This window comes from Hypomesus nipponensis, chromosome 9, assembly GCF_054491055.1.
Source record: "Hypomesus nipponensis isolate SF chromosome 9, ASM5449105v1, whole genome shotgun sequence".
Lineage (NCBI taxonomy): Eukaryota > Metazoa > Chordata > Actinopteri > Osmeriformes > Osmeridae > Hypomesus > Hypomesus nipponensis.
The window spans coordinates 23,395,935-23,415,488 of NC_140369.1; the positions used below are offsets into that span (position 1 = coordinate 23,395,935).

Consider the following 19,554-nt stretch of genomic DNA (forward strand, 5'->3'; position numbering starts at 1 on the left):
GTCTTTATCACTAACTCTGACAAAGTTATTGAATTTTTTCATTTGTCTATTTGCAACTGTATACACTCTTTTCCATATAACATGATCAAAGTCATATTCGTGAAGTTCAAAGTTATGTTTTACTATATTAAATGTCACAAGGAGCGCCGCCATTTGAAAAGCTTTTGTTTTTTGTACAAGTAATAATCTCCATGATGAGATCATTTGTTAATGTTTCTAATGGTAATTTACTACAAACCCGACGACAATTTGGATCTAAAATTATACCTTAACTGTTGCAAGTATTAGTGTGCTGCTCACCTAGCCTGGCTTCCAGCCCAATTTAGCCCCGCCCTCAAAAAAATTTGGTCGGGAAGTTGGGTCTGGAGGGGCTCGTATTAGGGACAACTATATAAAACTGGATCTGGGCGGACCAATAAAATTGCCAGGGCGGGCTTTATACGATGATGGACAGATGATCAACAGTAACGTAATCAACAACGTCATGAAAGAGCGCTTGGGTTGAATTTGTTTTCAACAAACAACATATTACGTTGCTCTGATTGGTTGCAGGTCTATCCAATTGAGCGAAGAGGCGTTTGTTTCACGAGTTCGGTTGAAACACGCCCCATAGTCACAGCCCAACGGAGAGTTATCAGACTCATATTCTGACTAGAATTATGAGTATGACAACGTCAGGCTACTGCTCCCCCTCACCTGTGAATGTAATTTCAGCAGTTTTTGTGGTTTTCTGTGAATGAGCCATAGTGTCGTGGATACTTTATAGAAAAATAGCCAAGAAGAAGGAATTTTCGCACTTTTTTCTTAAATAGTTCTTACAAAATTTTCCAATAGGGTCCAAATGCAGTGCTCCCTCCTCAGGCCCCTCTAAACCGGAACTCTCTCCTCAGGACCCTGAAGCCGGAACTCTCTCCTCAGGACCCTCTTTTCATGTATATTCGAGGTATTAGCGCCACCACTGGTCGGAGGATAATGTAGGCTATTTAGATTAATAGGCTACTTACATTGAACTTCGGTTTTAGCATAAGTCAATAGTGTTTAACATAGCGGAAATTAGCATTGCGGCTAGCGTTACGTATGGCGAACATTATCACAAAATTAAAGACGCACTTGTTCCGGGATAACAACGGTCCTACTTAAGAAGGAGAATGATTTGCTGGTTTCGATGTTAGTTTCGTTTATTTCCTACAGGAACATAAGGACTCTGTTGGGGGACTTGTTGCTCTTGTTGTTTAGTTGTAACTGATTTAACTTGTAGGCTACTCGCTGTGAATTATATTATTGTTCCTTTCCAACAAGTACACTCTGGCACTTTAGAGGATAGGATTTACTTGTTTAACTACATGTCTTGTGTTTCTTTCCATTGGCACTTAATTGCTTTTCACAATGTACGCAATGTTTTTGAGGCGATCTCTTATGATAATTGACCTATGCACTTTTGTAATGCTATTTTAAGTCGTTTTGTTTAAAAGCGTCTGATAATATTTTACATTGTTCATTATTTTGTTCACATTTTTGATTTATTTTAAAATGATTAAACACAGTTAGGCCAATAGTCGCAAACACCTTTATGGTACCATAAAAAAACAATGTATTGATTTCAAAATCTGTACCAACAAGAAGGAAAAACGAGAGAAGAGTGTACCATGGTGATTGCCTGTTGTTGGAGGCTGGTCAATCTGATCTGTCCAAAACCAAAGCCCAACTTTATTTCCTAAAAAAACCAGCACACACAGGAATGTCTGTGTCTCTTACTTCAGCCATGAACAGGTTGAAGTCCTCCTGAAACTCAAACATGAATACAAAGTTGTCCAGCAGTTGTCTTCTTTCTTCATCACTATCACAGGTCATTTTTTTCTGGATCTCCTCTCTTTGACTCGGTCCCATCTTAAGAAAGGGAGGCTCATTTACCTCCCCTTTTAGCCGGTGGAGGTTTTTTATGACCCACTCAGCTCCCAGGAGTGTGCTGATGCCATAGTCTACAAGACAGAAACTGTTTAAGTCTCTTACAGTGATCTATAGACACCATTGTCAACTTGAACCTGATTTGTGTTACCACTGACACATTTTTCACTGCAGGTGTTAGACACAGTAAGACAGTAGTGAAGAGAAGCATACCCATTCTGTGGGACACACTATTTGCAGCTTCCCTCAGAGTTATTGTGTCTGGCTGTTCCCTCCCTTTAAAACATGAAGTCCTTTTAGAATTGCTTAAAACCAAGACACAATGATTAATCTGCTTTAAAATGAATATTTTTCAGTTTGTGCATACCTCTTGTGGCATAACTGTGATCAGAACAGAACCTCTTCTCTCTAGGCCCGTCCACAGTCATCCCACACTAAAATAATAAAATTCTGGTTACTGAAAAGCGCCATTGTTTTTTGAGTGTGTGCAAAACCTTTAGTGCAGCAGACTTGGCTACACTGAATGTTCATGTCACTTGAATATGTTAAGCTTTCATCACAAATCAGATCAAACCATTCTGCTTAACATTTGCAGCATCACTTTCCGCAACCACAAAACCTGTACCTCAAAAAAAGATCTCACCGTGGTCAACTCAGCCACCTCCATTTTGCGTTTCTTCACCCGAAACACAGGCGCTAGATTACCTCTCAAGAGGGCTGTTGATTCCTTGGTCCAGTGGGCAAAAACCTTGCCATGACTTGAAAGGAAGATAAGTTATTGAAGCTCTAAACATTTTCATCCTCTACATAGTTATATAATGTAATAAAATCTTACCCCTCCAGCTCCAAGTTCTCCATCAACATTGTACACCACCAGTGACGTAGAGTGGGCATGTCAGACTACAGACAAAAGATTGTGCCATATTAATTACCATATGAATGACAGATGCAGATATCAAAATAACTCTTAAAAAGTACAATTACTCACAATACTGTAGTCAAAAGGAGTGTCAAGGACAACATACAAGGCAGCCTGCAATCATAAAAAAGAAATGATTTTAGACCACCCTCTCAGCCAATTGCCAGAATTTAATGCATTTCAATACATGTCTCACCATTAACATGAAGATGCCACAGTCATTCCCATATGGCTGTCTTGGGAAATCCTGAATAACAAACCAATGAAAAAGTCTCAGATGTTTTGTGGACAACAAAAGGTCATCGTAACGTCTAAACACATTTGTTTAACAGGCATACCTTGATGTCTTTGCCAGTAGTTATCGTCCATTGGCCTGGACTCATCTTCTCCGCTACACCTCTGCCAATTTAATGTACCAAGTCAGAAAACATAAAGCATCCAAATGCACTTTGTGAACAGTTCGAAAAGGTCAAAGGAACGTGACCATATCCAAACATAACCTTATCAGGCATCTAAACTAGCTGCCCTTGCAAGCCAAAGGAACATGACTGCCAAAGTCAAAGATCAACTGAAACTGAAACATTCTTGCTACTTCAAGTAACCTGAGCAGACGACTATACTGCTGGTGAAATCCCTTTTCATTTTTTGGGTCCAGAAAAAGGATCTCTTTCTGGGCTGGCTTCATCACCTAAATTAAAAAGCATTATCTGGACATTGCACAACATTCATATCCAGCCACAACAGTTTACACCACCCAAAATTCAAGCAACCAAAAAACAGACTTTCATTCATTAAATATGAAATGGCAATGTCACCCATGTCAATCATCACACAGTTAGAGGTTTGTAGTGTACATTGTTCATTGTACATACACACAATTGGTAATGTCCTGGTGTCCACACAGGGATTAGAATTGAATCTCTGGATCCAGCATCTTCCTAGAATGTGTTCAAAGAATGAAATAGATGAAAAGCACTAAAACAAATCTGACGTTAATTCTTAATTAAGAGTAACAGAAATCGTACAGGTAAGGTCGCCCATGGGTCGCAACAGCTTGGGGGTAGCCATGTGGGAACCACATATAAATCTGCAACATAGATGTTCTTGCCCTAAACATAACAAAACAAATTAAAAGTTATACAAAATATCATGAATTATGCATCAACCAATCATGTGTGGCACCTGCAAACTGGTCAAATGTTGTTCACATTCATGTACCTTTGCTCTTGCCATTTTTTCAACTAGGTCCAAACAACCATTTCCCACCTGAAAAGTAGCATTTGTGATGAGAATACAGATGACAACACGAAATGCAGTACATCAAAGTGATTGTAATTCAAAACTTACTGTCGACTCCATGCATTTGTTCCACCCTAATGTCCAGAAGTCCCCACGGGTCAGAAAAACTGTCTTGGAACAAACTATCAGCTCCTGTTCTGGTTTTTCTATGTCCAGAACATAGTCCAGCTGGAGAAACATACATCATGAGGCATTCAATAAATATATGGGCCCTAATGTATCAGTCATAAGTACAATTGTTGTTTTGCTAATTGAAACATACCAGTCTTTTTTGAGCTGGATGCAGCCCTACAGCCCAGGATGCTCTGCATGGCATGATTTTTTCACATTCTGTTAACGCCTCACAGTGTGGTCCGCAAAGGTCTGCATCTATTGGTGTGCACATGGGTCAGCAGGGGTGAAAAGTGGAAACATAAGTAAACCTGTTAAGTGTCATGCGAACAATAGCACGTCCTACCATTTGTAGTTGGAAGTTGTCCACTTGTGTTTGGCTTGCTTGCATCTGAAACGTGTAGATAATACATAAACAATAGTGCTTGGCTATAAGTGCTTTAAATTGACACATTGAATTTTTTTGCAGTAACATTAGCACTTCTGATTACCTAGCACCACCTGCCCCAGATCTGACAAGGTAAGGTTGCCTGTCAATTCGGCTCTGCTGCCATGTCGGAGTTGTCGGATAAGGAGTTGCCTATTGGTCTTTTCGTTGTGGTGGTGAACGATGCTCCTCATCAACAATACATGAGTGGATGGGGCCATATTGTTTAAAAAGTAGTTATTTTTCCTCATCTCAGCAAAAAACTGCTCCCCTACCTGGCTGTTCAGCCACCCCTGCAGCTCAGGGATGATTTCGATTCGTCTCAATATGTCCTTAGGGTCTTTGGTGTTTTTTTCATGCAGTTTGTCATACACTACATAGTGTTGTGATGAACCTGTGACTGGATGGCCATTTGGGTCTGGGGATGCTTTCTTTATTGTGAGCCATGGAAGAGACACCTTCAGTTTGTTGTGCTTGGCAGCTTCCAAGTTGTCTATGTTCGGGTCTGCAAGCCTTCCTTCGTGTGGTTGGAACGGAATGTGGGCTGGTTTCCGAAGGTTAGCATGGGTGGCCAAGCCACGGGCAAAGTCATAAACTGATATATTTGGGAGATGTTTCCATGACAGTAGTAAGTCTGTGAAGTCCCTTGGGCTCTCTGATCTTAGGTTAAACTTGACACTATATGCAACACCATGTGGACAGAGAATGACAGACCATCCACCTGAAACAGCCAACACCACAAACTTAAGCATCAACATTGTAGTTAAAAAAACATTACTTTCAGTTTTTTCTTACCGGAAGCACCCCAGACCTTCTGGAACACCTTGTCATATGTGGCTCTACTTTTCATCTCCTCTCTGATTCTCAGGATGAGATCCATGCGGGATCCTTTGGAGTCAATGTTGCATGCTTTGCACAACTTGCGCACAACTCCAACCTGTGACAAATGATTTTTTTACAACTGTAAAACAATTTTGAAATAGGATGATGGAACCTGTGCAGTGTTGTAATGCATCAACATATTAATAAAGAACAGTTTAATTATAAAGAGTATGTGGATATAAAAAGTTATTAGTGTATATACTGTGTTTACAGAGCTTGTATAAAAATAATTGCTCATATCTTCAGATATGGCTCAAATATGACAAAAACAAAACATTTACTTGCCTTCTGTTTCACCAGTTCGTTTACCAGACGGTCCTCGGTAACACTCATTAGTTCAGCTTCAGCGGTAAACTTTACAGGCCCCAGCTTTTCGTGCTCTGTATTTAGCACCATGTCATCCCTCCTTGTTTTTTTCCCAATCCAAGGTGCCCAGTGTGCAAAACTCGGATGGACAGCCAACGGGTTTTGAGCACGACCTTCAATAACAGAAATATGTTTTATTATCCCTGACAAATATGACTTATACAAGTAATATCAAAGTAGCATGTTACATGTACAGTATTATTGCACTGTTTCAAGGTAAGCCAAATATAAAAATTACATCGAAAAAAAACCCTGTCACATACTGTTTACAAAGCCACGCCCAATCATCTCCATGTTGATTGAATCCCAGAAGTCTTCAATATTTTGTTCCCCATTGTAGTCTTCTGGTGGGTCTTTGAGGTCACTTACTGGACACACACAATACATGCAAAGTGTCTGTCTAACTACAAATTTGAATCATTTACTGATTTATTTTTTATTAAAAGTCGAAATGTTTCACGCACCAGCCATAGAAAAAACACCTTTCTTGTGGAGATCCATCACCACAACTGATGGATAGTATCCACAGTTAATGCAAAAGTATGTGTGCTCTGTGTATGTCAATGCCTCAAAATGACAGTAGGCGTGCAGGACGGTGTCACGTTTGGGGTATGTCACTTGCCTTAGGCTTTCCAAAGAGTCCAAAACTCTTGACACAGAAACATGATTCTGTGGTGAATACATCAATACATAGTTAGTATACAGCAGGAACCAAACACCATCATTGTTGGAAACTTTAACCTTAAACACACCCATAGAGATATAAAGATAGGATATACAGCCAATACAAGGCTACATCCTACCTGCAAGGAATGCCTCAGAAACAGGCAGAGCTCTAGGTCAATTAACACATGGTCGTTAAAGTTATGTATGCCATGTTTCCATTCCTGATACCTGTATGTCATTTTACAGGTTGGGCATTTTCTGAAGAAGGTGGACACATCTAAAAATATCATATGAACAGAGAGAACAAGTTGATGAGGATATAATATATTATTTTTAACCTCTAACCATGCCCAATGTGATATTAATGTGGAGGAACAAAAAACTATTGTGCAGATTTAGTCAAAATACCAGACAAATGTTAAATAAATCAATGTAGTTTGCATTGCACTTACTTTGTACTACACCATTCATGGTAATGATGCAAGCAGTCTTGCAAATGAGCTCCGGCTTTGCTAGAGCTGCCTGCTCAGGACAAAGTGTGCATGTTGTCTCCTCTGGCAGCAACTGTGTAGGATAATCTTTTTTGGAGAGGATTGTGTCTGGGAGGCTACTAGGGACCTTCTTCTCTTTATATATATAACCAGCCAACCTCTCCATATCACTAATGGGTGGGTATATGTCATCCATTTTGGGTATTTCCTGCAAATGTATGGATGAGCTCACAAAGAGCTGTCTGTTTGTTTGGAACAAATGCCACTTCGCAATGTTCTTATGCAAACATGACATCCGGGGCTTGGCACAAGGACAATGCCAGGTGTTGTTGTTTACATTGAATGTTACCATAATTCTTCCAAGCCGACTGTCATTTGTTTTTCTGGGCTCATATATGGACAGACAAAAAAAGTTGTGAGACTCTTTAAATTTGACCAAAACCGATAAAGGGGCATGCGCTTTCTGGGCAGCTTTTTGCCTCTTTAGACACATTTCTTTTTTTTCTTTCCCAAAAAACTTTACAGAAATCATCTCATCTGCTACAGTGTCCATGAGAAATTTCTCTGATGTTGTTCTTTCACAATAATCGAGTGCGCAAATGTGCTCACATAAGTTGAATGGCAAGTCACTCCTCTGACAAAACTTGTGATACTGGACGCACTCTTCAAGTTCACACATTACAGAATGTTTTTTACCCCAAGTTTTCTTTTGGACATGGATGGGGTTTGAAAACCCCCGACTTGTCCTCTGGACAGCTGATATGCCATTTGTGGCATCCACACAAACACATTCCAGGTGCTTTGTGGCTGTGACATCCCTTATTGTGTATGCATGTTTTCTTTTTATATGTACAGCAAGATTGTTGCAGGATAAAGTCAAATTACAATGGGGACATTTTTTTTTTTTGTAGACGACATGGACGTTGGCAGAGGTGCAGAAACAGGGCTGAGTGCTGACTTCGGCAGAGGTGCAGAAACAGGGCTGAGTGCTGACTTTGGCAGAGGTGCAGAAACAGGGCTGAGTGCTGACTTTGGCAGAGGTGCAGAAACAGGGCTGAGTGCTGACTTCGGCAGAGGTGCAGAAACAGGGCTGAGTGCTGACTTCGGCAGAGGTGCAGAAACAGGGCTGAGTGCTGACTTCGGCAGAGGTGCAGCCCCATTGCAAGATTCCAAATGCCTGCACATGTTGTTCTTTCTTATAAAAATCTGATCACAACCAGGACAATGGAAATGAGCATTGTCCCTGCAGTTTTGGTGACACTTGCAAATGAACATGTCTACAAAAAGAAAGAGCATATCAAAATAAAGTGGATCTATACAGTGAATTACACAGATTGCTAAAATTGTTTCACATCAACCCATCATTTTCTGTAGCAACAAAAATTGTAAGTTAATTACAGTATAAATCATTACCTTTGAAAGGAATCGCTATCCTTAAATGCGTTTTCCAATGCTGTAATATTTTAAATTTTTTGCACGCCTTGAATCTTGGGCAGATGCTGCAGTGGTACAGCTCACAACAGCTTGTGCAGCGTTCCACTGCAGGTGGGTATGCATTAAGAATTGACAGGTGCATCTGTTTAAGGGGCAGAATGTAACAGCATATTAGAAATGAAAAAATACTTTTGATTAGGGTTACATCTTGACATCTTCATGTATGAGGAAGCAAGTATACATGCACTTGAATAGAAAGAAGCCGGTAGGCTATTTAGTCGCGCTTGTAAATCGGAGGTCTCGCCTCAATCTCTCAGATTGAACTGAGACCAACGATTCACAGGCGCGACTACAGTTGCATTGGATGTGTGTGTGATTCCGACGAGCAGTGCAGCTCCCTGTTAAACTTGCGCCATCTTTTGTGGCATAATAGATGAAGCTCGAGTTCTTCTAGTTATTGTTTTTGCTGGTGCGCCACGGTTAGGCTACAATATTGAAGATCATATATTGATCATGGTAAGTCTACTAATAAAGGCCAAAGACACCACAGGGATTTGAACACCGTCCTGACAAAGCAGGAGTGCCACCACTGGAGTCAAAGGGAGCGCCACACAGTATTACACCCTACTGTACCTGTTTTCTATTTCATAATATATTTAAAAAAGGTTGACTATAGCATCAGTAATAACTGTGCAGTCATTTTATTTGAAGTAATATCACGTCCTAACAGTAGTGTTCAGTCTAATGATTTTTGGTTGCGGCTGCAGACACAACATAAGGTTTCCTGAGGTCATGTTTTTAAAATAAATTATCTTATTGGGTAGTTTTGATAAGGATTGTAAAGAAATACACTTACAATAACAAAAATAAGATCAGTTTGACGTAATTCAATAGGCCCTACATAATAATACATTTATATTGGTTTCACTCAAAAAGACGCGTCTTGACAGTCAATTTTCCTGCGGTGATTCTAGCATTAAACCATCAATAAAGACTGTAACAAGTAATAAAAATAAAAAACGAATTGTATGAAATGATACGTCAAAACATACTTTAATATGTTTTTGTTGAATGTAGACATTTGTAAGTTGATAAAACAATGCTTAGAGAGCAGTTTCCCTTACGGAGATATGGCTCTGCCTGGCTAATTGCTATGCACATTTATCTGCCCGGCACCATTAAAGACCACGATTCGACCGTAAGCGGAGCTTCGCTACTGTGCTCTTGTTGACAGGAGAAGTCCAACTGATGTAAATTTGACTGAGCTGATAGGATATGTTAGCTATACAGCTTGTTCAAGTAATGCAAAATGTTAAAATAAGTATTAGACAAACGTTAGGCATACTTACATTTCTAGTCGTTTTGGATGTTCCATATGCAATAATTAAAATCGACCGCCAATTTATAGGATAGTCACGTACAAATCCCATTGGCTTACGTATATATACACATCTTCCGACCAACGATGACACAAATACCTCATACCTCAAAACAGAACATGAGAAACAATCATTTTAGCAATCTGTGCAATTCACTGTATAGATCCACTTTATTTTGATATGCTCTTTCTTTTTGTAGACATGTTCATTTGCAAGTGTCACCAAAACTGCAGGGACAATGCTCATTTCCATTGTCCTGGTTGTGATCAGATTTTTATGAGGAAGTCAGATTTTTATGAGGAAGAATACATGTGCATGCATTTGGAATATTGCAATGGGGCTGCACCCCTGCCCAAGTCAGCCACTTTGTATTGAAATTTACATGTGGAGTGAAGATGAATGTGGAGTATGTTCTGTGTATGGAGTATATGTGTGGTTCTGAAACAAAGGAGAAGGGAGAAAACAAGTACAGAGCTACTACGTAGCCAGCACGCACATGTGAACTCAACCATCTAACCAGCTCATTACCAAACATGCACAGTGACTAAATAAGACCCACAAACATGTAAATATGCATCAGTAAAAACCGAAAAATGACCTCGCCTCTATTTCTATGATTATTATATCAATGCAGTTCGAGCCAGCTAATTTAATCATTTTAAAACAATATTTTGTAATAATGTTCGTAATGTTCGCCATACGTAACGCTAGCCGCAATGCTAATTTCCGCTATGTTAAACACTATTGACTTATGCTAAAACCGAAGTTCAATGTAAGTAGCCTATTAATCTAAATAGCCTACATTATCCTCCGACCAGTGGTGGCGCTAATACCTCGAATATACATGAAAAGAGGGTCCTGAGGAGAGAGTTCCGGGCTTCAGGGTCCTGATGAGAGAGTTCCGGTTTAGAGGGGCCTGAGGAGGGAGCACTGCATTTGGACCCTTCTCAAATTTTCTGACAAACAATAATAAGCAAATGAATGGTTAAGATTTGTGTTATGTGACAAAAACTTTTGCACACCACTACCATGAATCATTTTGGTTGAAACATTTCTTAAAAACAGTTACCAAGAGGAGAGGTTTTATTTTGCCTATGTTTATCATTCGATGCATTGAAAAGATATATGTCAAGTGTCTTAAGATATGTTTAAAAAGCCCGTCACCATGAACAAGACCTTTGTCTACATAGTATTAACCTCAATGTCCGCATTACAAATAGCAGCAGGACCCAATAAATGGTTCCTGCCAATGTGAAATGAAATGCTAGGCTAGAAGGATGAGTGTGCAGCGCCCTGCAAATTCACTCACGCCTGACTCATCCGGCCAAGGGTCATGACGTCACAGGTAGCTGAAGGAGAACAGGCTGGAACTCATACAAGAGGCCAAAACCTAAAATGTATGTCTTTCGTTTTTTTTTGACGGATGATGTATTTCCACCTAATCTAGCTTTTCAGGAAGTGTCAATGTTGTGCCGACATGCAGAAAAAAGTTACAAGGGAAAAACCAATCTCTTTCTCAAAAGAACGTTCAGATTTCAATGCTTCCCTATGGGATTTTCATCAACATGACTTCAACTAGATTTTTCTCAAAATTTATATGTTTTAAAATGGACTAAATATACCTTATTTTGAAGAAAACAACCTACTCTTTCATTTAAGATATGTCTCCCGGTTGTGCCGACCTTCTTTGAAAGGTAGCCAAAGCAACAAAAACTATAAACATTTTCATACACTTTCTCAATGTGTATTGCAACCAACATTTGATATCATTAAGGTAAGTGTCTACATGTTAACTGGCATTTATTGGTGTTTGTTTTTAATATCTCGCTAGTAGATGCTAGTTATAGAGCTAAGAAAAGGACGTGGACCTTAAAATTCCGGTGCCAAATTTCTCAGTGGCGTTCTTAGCTACATTCAGGCTAACTTTAGCCTGGCTTCCAGCCCAACTTAGGCCCGCCCACAACAAAAATGTGGTCGGGAAGTTGGGTCTGGAGGGCCTGTTTTGGGGACAGACTATACCCACATAGCAAGCACTGTCGGCAACTTCCGGCTGTATGTTGGCACAATCGGCTGAAGTCCAGGTCGGCTAAAGTATTGGCTCACTTGGTCGGGCCCACTCTGGCATGGTGTAGTCGTACTAACTAAATCACACTGTACCTGGCCCGATTATGGTTCAAATGATGCGTTACGTTGTTGATGCAAAGCTTCAGCCTGAGTGTCGGCACTATTGGCAGAAGTCCGGGTTGGCTGAAGAAGCCTATATGGTCTCATTAAGTCGGGCCGACTCTGGCATGGTGTAGTTGTACTGACTACATCACACTGTACCTGGCCCGATTATGGTTCAAGTTAGGCTATGTGTTACGTTGTTGATTCACAAGCATGCTTTAGCCTGAGTGTTGGCCCTATATCGGCCGTCTATACGGTCTCGTACTGATTACATTGCACTGTACCTGGCCCGATTATGGTTCAAGTTATGTTACTGGTGCAATTGAGCGGCGCTTCAGTGGCACCATCGACTGAAATCCGTGCAGGTCGAACTTCAGCCGATGGTCGCATTAGGTTGGGCCGAGGCTGGCATGGTAGAGTCTCGTCAGCAAACCCATATATGCATTATTATGTATCAGTGTATTTTAATTATCTAGGCCTATGTATTTGTATTATCTTCTACTTGCTGATGTCCTATTGGAAGCTTGGATCATCAAAATGTGGCTGGGCCACATCCTTGCTCCAGTTCTGGCTGGGTCTCCGGTCCAAAACTGGCCCACACACTGAAAACAGACACATACAATTTCCTCCGGCCCAGTTGCGGCCCACACCTTGTCTACCATAACTAGATATTTGCGGCAGACATACATAATACACTATGTGGCCCAATGCTAGTGGAAATTACAGTTCGGAGCCAATTAATATTTGCGGCAGACGTCAATCCAGCCCTCGGCCCGATTCCGTAAAGCGACAATAGGCCCACTACCTCTGGAATGGATACAGGCCGACTGCCGTTACTGACCATCCCACACTGCAGAGCGCGAAACTTTCACTTTCGAATTCAAGGGGCAATTGACTTTTTTGGGGGTACTTCACACTGTTCCTTAAGGTCTCCAAATAGGGTATGTAACATTGGTTGGGTTGAAAATGGCCCGGGTGCTGTTCTATGCCCACTGACAGATCCTCTGAAATGTTCCCGGGAAAAAACACTAGCTTTTCTCCTTTTATGGTATGCTCATTAATATTTAGATGAGCTGCGCGCTTATTGGTTGGTTTTCAACGAGTGAAGCTGGGGAGCAGAAACGCAACACGGCCAACAGCAGCACTCGCTGAAACACCAAAGTTGGAGACTTGAAATAAAAACGCACAAATACATCTTTTGTGTCTACCTAACACTGTTTTCAACAGATTGACTATATATAATTTGAAATGATAACATTACTTGTTTCCACTTCTGTTGTTGAAGCAAACTGGATTGACTTGGGTGGGTAGAAAGTTAGGCTACAGCTTAGCAACCAAACCATATCCTGATTCTACTCGGCTTCAGTTAGCTAGCTAGCTCTAAATAACTTGCTGAAAAATAACATGACCAAGATCTGGACAAACATGCATCATGAATTGTAGATTTACATTACACAGGTTATTTATTTGAATGAAACACAGTCAGGAACATGAATCAACGTTAGCCCCATTGCCAATAAACTAGGCTAAATTATCACACATTCTACCTATGCTCTTGCGTTAGCAAGCTAAACGTGTTTACATCCCTACAGTCTAGGTGTTACTAGTAACAATTACTAGCATTGCTACCGTATCCTGTATCAAGCACCTGCCTTTCTCCCGTTCTTTAAAATAGATTATCTAGACAGGCGTTAGCAATAAGCCAGACTGCTGTTCGTTTTCTGGCTATTTTTCGGAAGCTTCCCTTCTAATGCCGACTACAGCTAGTCTAGCTAGAGTCATTTGATGTGTGTAGAAACTTATTTAGCATTCTACCTGGTATGCTATATTATACAGAAAACGTTAGCATTGCTAATAACTGTTAGCACAACATCATACTGTCCTTATAGGCGGTTGCAATGAGCATACGGTCGGAACAGCACCTCTTTCCAGGTTCAGCTTCCTAGCTAATCCTGCTTGCAAAAAAGCTAGCGTTTTACAGCCAAATTGTTTCTTTTTGAGATTTGAATAGGAAAGAGGTGTCAATGGACTTTGATATTCACGGTATGTTCATTTTACCCACCAAACTGTCGTTATTCAACTATGACAAGGTAAAATCGGTTTTGCAGTCAATTGCCCCTTTCAGGACCGGGCAGTGAAGCCTTGATTAACCCTTTCATTATTAACAAATGTTAGCTAGATAGTGTGTGAAATATATCCTACATGATTTTGTCAGCAATGTAGAATAGCGGACAGATTACAAATATAATCTATTGTTTAAGTTTAAAAGGTATGACCATCCAGTGATTATAGGGGGTAAAGAACATAATTTCCACAACTTAAAAAATAGCTAGCATTAGCTCTACAGTAGCTAGTAGGTAGCCTACAGTATCTTCTTTTCATAATTGACCACTGGTTAAACAAGATATTTAGCATAGCTTGAAAGGTAGCCTATAGTGTTGGAAAAATAATGTTTATTTAGCAAGTTTTACAGAAATGTGGTCATGTATTTTTGTCTAGAAGTAATTTAGACCTACTAAACGTTTTAACGTTGATAGGCTACTCACAACCCTTATACAACTTGTATTTAATCAGTAAATCCAATGCTATGGGTAATTTGCCATGTTCCTGAGGCGTCTTGGTAATAATGGAGACCAACGATGTCAACGATACTATTAAACTAAGACTAATAAGACTTCTACTTCAATTTATCTTCAAAACGGCAGCAAGTGTTTCGCCATCTAGTGGCGTTTGAAGAAAAAAAAAACGTTAAAAAAACCACTAGAAGTATATATATATATATATATCCCAGATTCAGAGGAATACCAGGATCAGGCTGATGAGGGACTAAAATATGACAGCGAAGATGATTCCCAGGATGATGATGACATGGAAATGTTAGTCCATCCCTTACTGAGTCTCTCTATGTGACTGGGCAGTTCATTTCAGGGTGTCTTTAGGAGCGTTGACTGCACTTCTGGCCATCTTGAGAGTGTATCATCCTTTTCTACCAAAAGATGGCAGAACTCTACTCAATACGGTTACCTCCTACACCATCCAAGTTGTTGCTGCCGGTACTTACCACTACATTGGCATTTTAAAAGCTTTTTCAAAAAGCTTTGAAAGAATCTGGTGTCACATTACTAACAGACATGAATTCAAATTACAGCTGAATGTTGATGGATTACCTTTGTTTAAGAGTTCCTCAGTCCAGTTCTGGCCAATCCTTGGCTTGATAAAGGGTGTTGTCAAAAAGCCAGTTGTCATTGCTCTGTTTTGACGCAACTCAAAGCCAAGTTGTCTGGTTGAGTATCTAAAAGATCTTGTCAGTGAGTTACAAGGGCTAAGCAAGGGATTCATTATTATGGGAAAACAATGCTTCCTAAAGGTCACTTCTGTCATCTGTGATGCCCCAGCAAGAGCTTAAAGGAACAAAATCTCACACTGGTTACTCCGGTTGTGACAAGTGTTTCCAAACAGGCGTTTATCTTAAACATAGGATGACATTTCCAGAAGTCAATAGCCCAGTCCGAACTGATCTGTCATTTGAAATGATGACTGATGATGAGCATCATATGAGGAAGTCACCATTAGTTGATGCAGGCATAGGCATGGTGTCTTCTTTTTCTCATGATTACATGCATCTTGTCTGTCTTGGGGTAGTACGTAGACTGTTGGATTTGTGGATTGCATCAGGGCTCTTACTCTGCCGCTTGTCTTCTCATCAGATGCAGCTTATCTCAAATTAACTTGTAGGCTTAAGAAGCTTAATTCCCATGGATTTTGCTCATAAACCCAGACAGCTTTCAGAGAGGCTCAGGTGGAAAGCCACAAAGTTGCGACAGTTCTTGTTGTACACAGGTCCAGCGGTTCCCCGAAATGTGTCAGCTTCAGTGTACAACAATTTCATGTTATCGGTTGCCATTTTCATCCTTGCTAGTCCTTCATTGTCAGCAAATCTTAACGACTTTGCACACACATTACATGTTTCATTTGTGACACATTTTGGTGAATTGTATGGTCCTGAATTTGTTACTTACAATGTTCATGGGCTAACCCATCTTTCCGAGGATGTTAGGATACACGGCAATCTGGACCTTATATCAGGATTTCCATTTGAGGCTTATTTAGGTCAAATCAAAAAGATGGTAAGAACCCCGCATCATCCACTAGCCCAGATTATTCGGCGGATCTCAGAAATGGCCCCTTCTACAGTGAATGATGAAGCTTCACATGGAAAGAGAAAGTTGCAGAAGGAGCATAACCGTGGCCCAGTTCCACCCTCTATTGTGGGCTTGCCAGTACTTTAGTTCCAGGAGCTTTTCATAGGTGGTACCAAAATTAATGTATCACGTGAAGGAGACAGATGCGTTAAGATTGGTGGTTGCTTTTGGTTTTGGTTGACAACATCCTTCAGTGTCAGGATAAGATACATATTGTTTTCAGGGAATATGGAGTAATCGAACAATTTTTTGAGTATCCTCTGCATTCTTTTAAGTTGGGTATCTTCCTGGTTGGCAAAATTTCATCAACCCTAAAAATCATTGAGTTATTTGCTGAGCAAATAATAGCAATGTTGTAGTCTGCAATCTCTTCACCATTCTACTAAACGGGATATAAAAGCCAGTAGCAGCTCAACTATCTTTTTACCTCTGCTTCTTTGCATCAAGATACATCGTACACGTAGACGGTCATTACACAAGTACTACTTTGTAAAGGGGGCTGCATGTATGCTGAGATCTGTATAGTCAAGCACAGCTATTTTGTTTACTTGAGGTTGTAAATAGTTTCAGTTTTCACATTGGTCAGATGTTGTCATGTATTTGTGTTGGTACCATCCCTAACCGCAATAACTAAGATTTGTTTCAAACAGAATGTAAAAAATAGTTGAGTTTTTGGGAACGCATGAGGTGGAGCTGGTCCCGGCAAATTGGGAGGAGAATTGCCAGTGTGGTTGGCCAAACTTGAGGGGCATGGCCCTCCACCAGGCCGTCAAGACCCTAATGGCTCCGAGCCTTGACTGGGACTGGTGGGAGGTCCGCACAATGTATATAACAGGTAAATTTGACATTTTAAAGCTAGGTTTGAACTTATTCTGACATATTGTATGCATGACCATTAGCTAAGGTACATTGTTGCACAACCCTCCAGAATACATGACTTTGATTGGTCAATTGCAGCATGCTGTGGTCCCTAGATCATATTTTTCGACTTGCCAGTATAACAGACCTGTTGTTTGGCTCAACACTGTATTTCTTATGGTGTTTGTGTAATTCTTAGCTAATCTAAATGAGTCTAATAAGGTTAAATGTAACTGTTTTACAGACAGCTATGAAGAGGGCAGGAGGAAGGCCAAAGAGGCAGAGACATGGTCTGACCGCCAATCAGATGCTGAATGTGGGAGTGGGCCTCATAGGCCACAAAGGCGCAAAACGTATGGGTACCATTACTATTCCTTGATGCTTTTAGGTCATATTTACAGTTGTTTTTTACATTGATACATTATTTTATTTTTTTATAGGAAGAGTGTCCGGATTGGCACCCCTGAAGAGAATTCAGAAGACGAGCCAGCCCCTAAAATATCATGTCCACCTGCCCCCACGATTGCCTACACTGCAGTCCCCACCATCCCCAATTTGGCAGCAACTGCTGAGAGACTGCTCTTTTTCAGAGCTCCTGTCAAATTGGGAGCCTATCAATTCAACATGTGAGTGTATTATTTTGTTTTCTGATTGACTTTCCTTTGTAGGTATTCATTTTGTAGATAATGTTTCCTCACTTCCTTAATATATTGTTTTCTTATAGTGCTGCCAGGCCCACCCCAGCAAACAGCAGAACCAGGTAGGGTGAATAGTGATTACTTCTCAGCCATATTACTGGCATTTGTGTTTTTTGTTCATCATCTGGAAAGAAATAGTTTTGAAAGTGATCCAAACTATATTGTTCCGTTAGTTATCGTTGTGGTGTGGACTATTGTTTTATATATAGAACGATTTCTAAAACTGTATCTTAGTTATTGTTATCGTCCTTGGTGTGAATGGGCCTTGAGGAGGTCCAGCCAGGCAACATTGAGGAAGGTTTACTGCCTCTGCGAGATCTTCCTCAACTCCTCAGTCTGGAAGAAAAACTCCTGAGTCCTGAGTACGAATTTGAGAATTTGTATTTATTTAATCCCGATTCCAATTGTAACGATTGCACTATTACACAGCCACTGAAACACCACTTTGATATGAGGGAACAATTCACATTTTTGGTAGAGGTGGAAAACATGGAAAACACACAGGTCAGGTTAACTGCAGACACAGTTGATGTTTATTCATAATTTCTTTGAATATGATTACATTAATATAATATCGTTTTTTTTAATCTGTTTCAGGTCAACTGGTTGGGACTGATTGGGGGGGGCAGATGTGCGCGATGGCACCTGGAGAATATTGAAAAGGGTCATCTCCAACTCTCTCGCCATCAGGATGAACTGGCGGAGAGTCAACGGAAAAACATCCCTGGCCAATCTGCAGCTCAGGGCGGTTGTGATTGGTAAGTACATCTGTTTACCAACATAACTACCTGTCTCTTCCAGATGATATGTAAGGACTAATCCATGGCTAGGTGTGCATAATGCATAACTTGGAGGCAATACATTTCTGTATGTGTGAGTGTCTATTTACATGTGTGCATGTGCATGTTGGCTGCGCATTGATTTAGATTTAAGTGATCAAACTGATGAAACCTGTGCAAAAATGACCATAGTAGAAGCATAACCAATGCTTGAGATTTCACAGTGATCTTACAAAATGTATTGCTTTATTTCAAAGCTGCTGTTACAAGAAATCCCCTCACAGCCAATGCTGCTGAGGCGGACGTTGAGGCCACCATGAAGAGGTGGCTTCAGCTGGCTTCGGATCGGGAGGGAGAAAAAGACGCATCCTAAAGGAGGGTCTTTAAATATATATATATATATATATATATATATTAGGGCTGCCGCAATTCGTCGACGCTGAAAATGCGTCAACATCAACATTTTAAATCGACGCATCTTTTAAAACAAATTTTTTATTATAAAAAATACAAAAAACGCTTCAATTCATTATAACAAGTGTTCTTCTTCAATATCACATCGTAATTGGTGCTTGCATGACGTCGGTCGTTGTTGGCTCAAGTCATTGGTCGGCTCCAGTCAACGCTCAAATATCATGGCAGATGCAGAGTCTGACTTGGTTCCGAAACCCAAGTCCTCAAATACCCGAGGCTTCAAAAGTATGGGAATACTTCGACTTAACGCTATCACCAAACAATAAGGTGGTTTGTACACTGTGCAAAGTTTCAATGGCTTACCACAGCAGCACTTGCACTATGCACGAGCACCTGAAAAGAAAACATACAGGCACAAAAAAGGCAAAACCACCGTTGTCTGGTGTTGTCTATTCATGTTTATAAGGGATAGCCTTTTTAATTTATGTTGTCATTGTAGCTGCTAAATACACACATTATTAAAGCTATAAAGTTGTCTGCCTGCTACCTTAGAGTTTC

The 19,554-nt window shown here is 40.3% G+C and overlaps 2 protein-coding genes and 1 pseudogene across 3 annotated transcripts; 1 reads left to right on the plus strand and 2 right to left on the minus strand.

The window, feature by feature from the left end:
• Positions 1-1,663: 1,663 nt before the first annotated feature.
• On the minus strand, positions 1,664-3,625 carry LOC146273547 (uncharacterized). The gene is made up of 9 exons (XM_084705901.1): positions 3,427-3,625; positions 3,163-3,223; positions 3,021-3,071; positions 2,894-2,938; positions 2,741-2,805; positions 2,549-2,663; positions 2,273-2,339; positions 2,119-2,181; positions 1,664-1,979 (listed from the first exon to the last, which is right to left on the minus strand). Exons 1-9 carry the CDS (start codon positions 3,507-3,509, stop codon positions 1,708-1,710), a joined length of 822 nt encoding a protein of 273 aa, XP_084562027.1. The 5' UTR covers positions 3,510-3,625; the 3' UTR covers positions 1,664-1,707.
• LOC146273548 (uncharacterized) lies at positions 3,624-12,004 on the minus strand. The gene is made up of 13 exons (XM_084706195.1): positions 11,983-12,004; positions 7,028-8,272; positions 6,713-6,852; positions 6,374-6,578; positions 6,173-6,277; positions 5,829-6,022; positions 5,457-5,598; positions 4,726-5,382; positions 4,386-4,492; positions 4,172-4,291; positions 4,043-4,090; positions 3,850-3,933; positions 3,624-3,762 (listed from the first exon to the last, which is right to left on the minus strand). The coding sequence occupies exons 1-13, from the start codon at positions 12,002-12,004 to the stop codon at positions 3,652-3,654; spliced, it is 3,180 nt and encodes a 1,059-aa protein (XP_084562321.1). The 3' UTR covers positions 3,624-3,651.
• Positions 12,005-13,878: 1,874 nt separating this feature from the next.
• LOC146273549 (uncharacterized) lies at positions 13,879-19,162 on the plus strand (annotated as a pseudogene). The gene is made up of 6 exons (XR_014766662.1): positions 13,879-17,082; positions 17,350-17,458; positions 17,546-17,731; positions 17,830-18,165; positions 18,401-18,561; positions 18,840-19,162. The product of XR_014766662.1 is annotated as an uncharacterized LOC146273549 (transcript).
• The last annotated feature ends 392 nt before the right edge of the window (positions 19,163-19,554 follow it).

Excerpts from the sequence above, each read along its gene's own strand:
- LOC146273548 (XM_084706195.1), bottom strand. The coding sequence starts at position 12,004 with ATGCCAGAGTGGGCCCGACCAA. Across the intron at positions 6,579-6,712 it reads TTCTGAGGCATTCCTTGCAG|AATCATGTTTCTGTGTCAAG; the intron begins GTAGGATGTAGC and ends TATTCACCACAG. Across the intron at positions 3,934-4,042 it reads AAAAAATGGCAAGAGCAAAG|GGCAAGAACATCTATGTTGC; the intron begins GTACATGAATGT and ends TGTTATGTTTAG.
- LOC146273547 (XM_084705901.1), bottom strand. The coding sequence starts at position 3,509 with ATGAAGCCAGCCCAGAAAGAGATCCTTTTTCTGGACCCAAAAAATGAA. Across the intron at positions 3,072-3,162 it reads CTACTGGCAAAGACATCAAG|GATTTCCCAAGACAGCCATA; the intron begins GTATGCCTGTTA and ends TTTGTTATTCAG. Across the intron at positions 2,664-2,740 it reads GAGAACTTGGAGCTGGAGGG|TCATGGCAAGGTTTTTGCCC; the intron begins GTAAGATTTTAT and ends CTTCCTTTCAAG.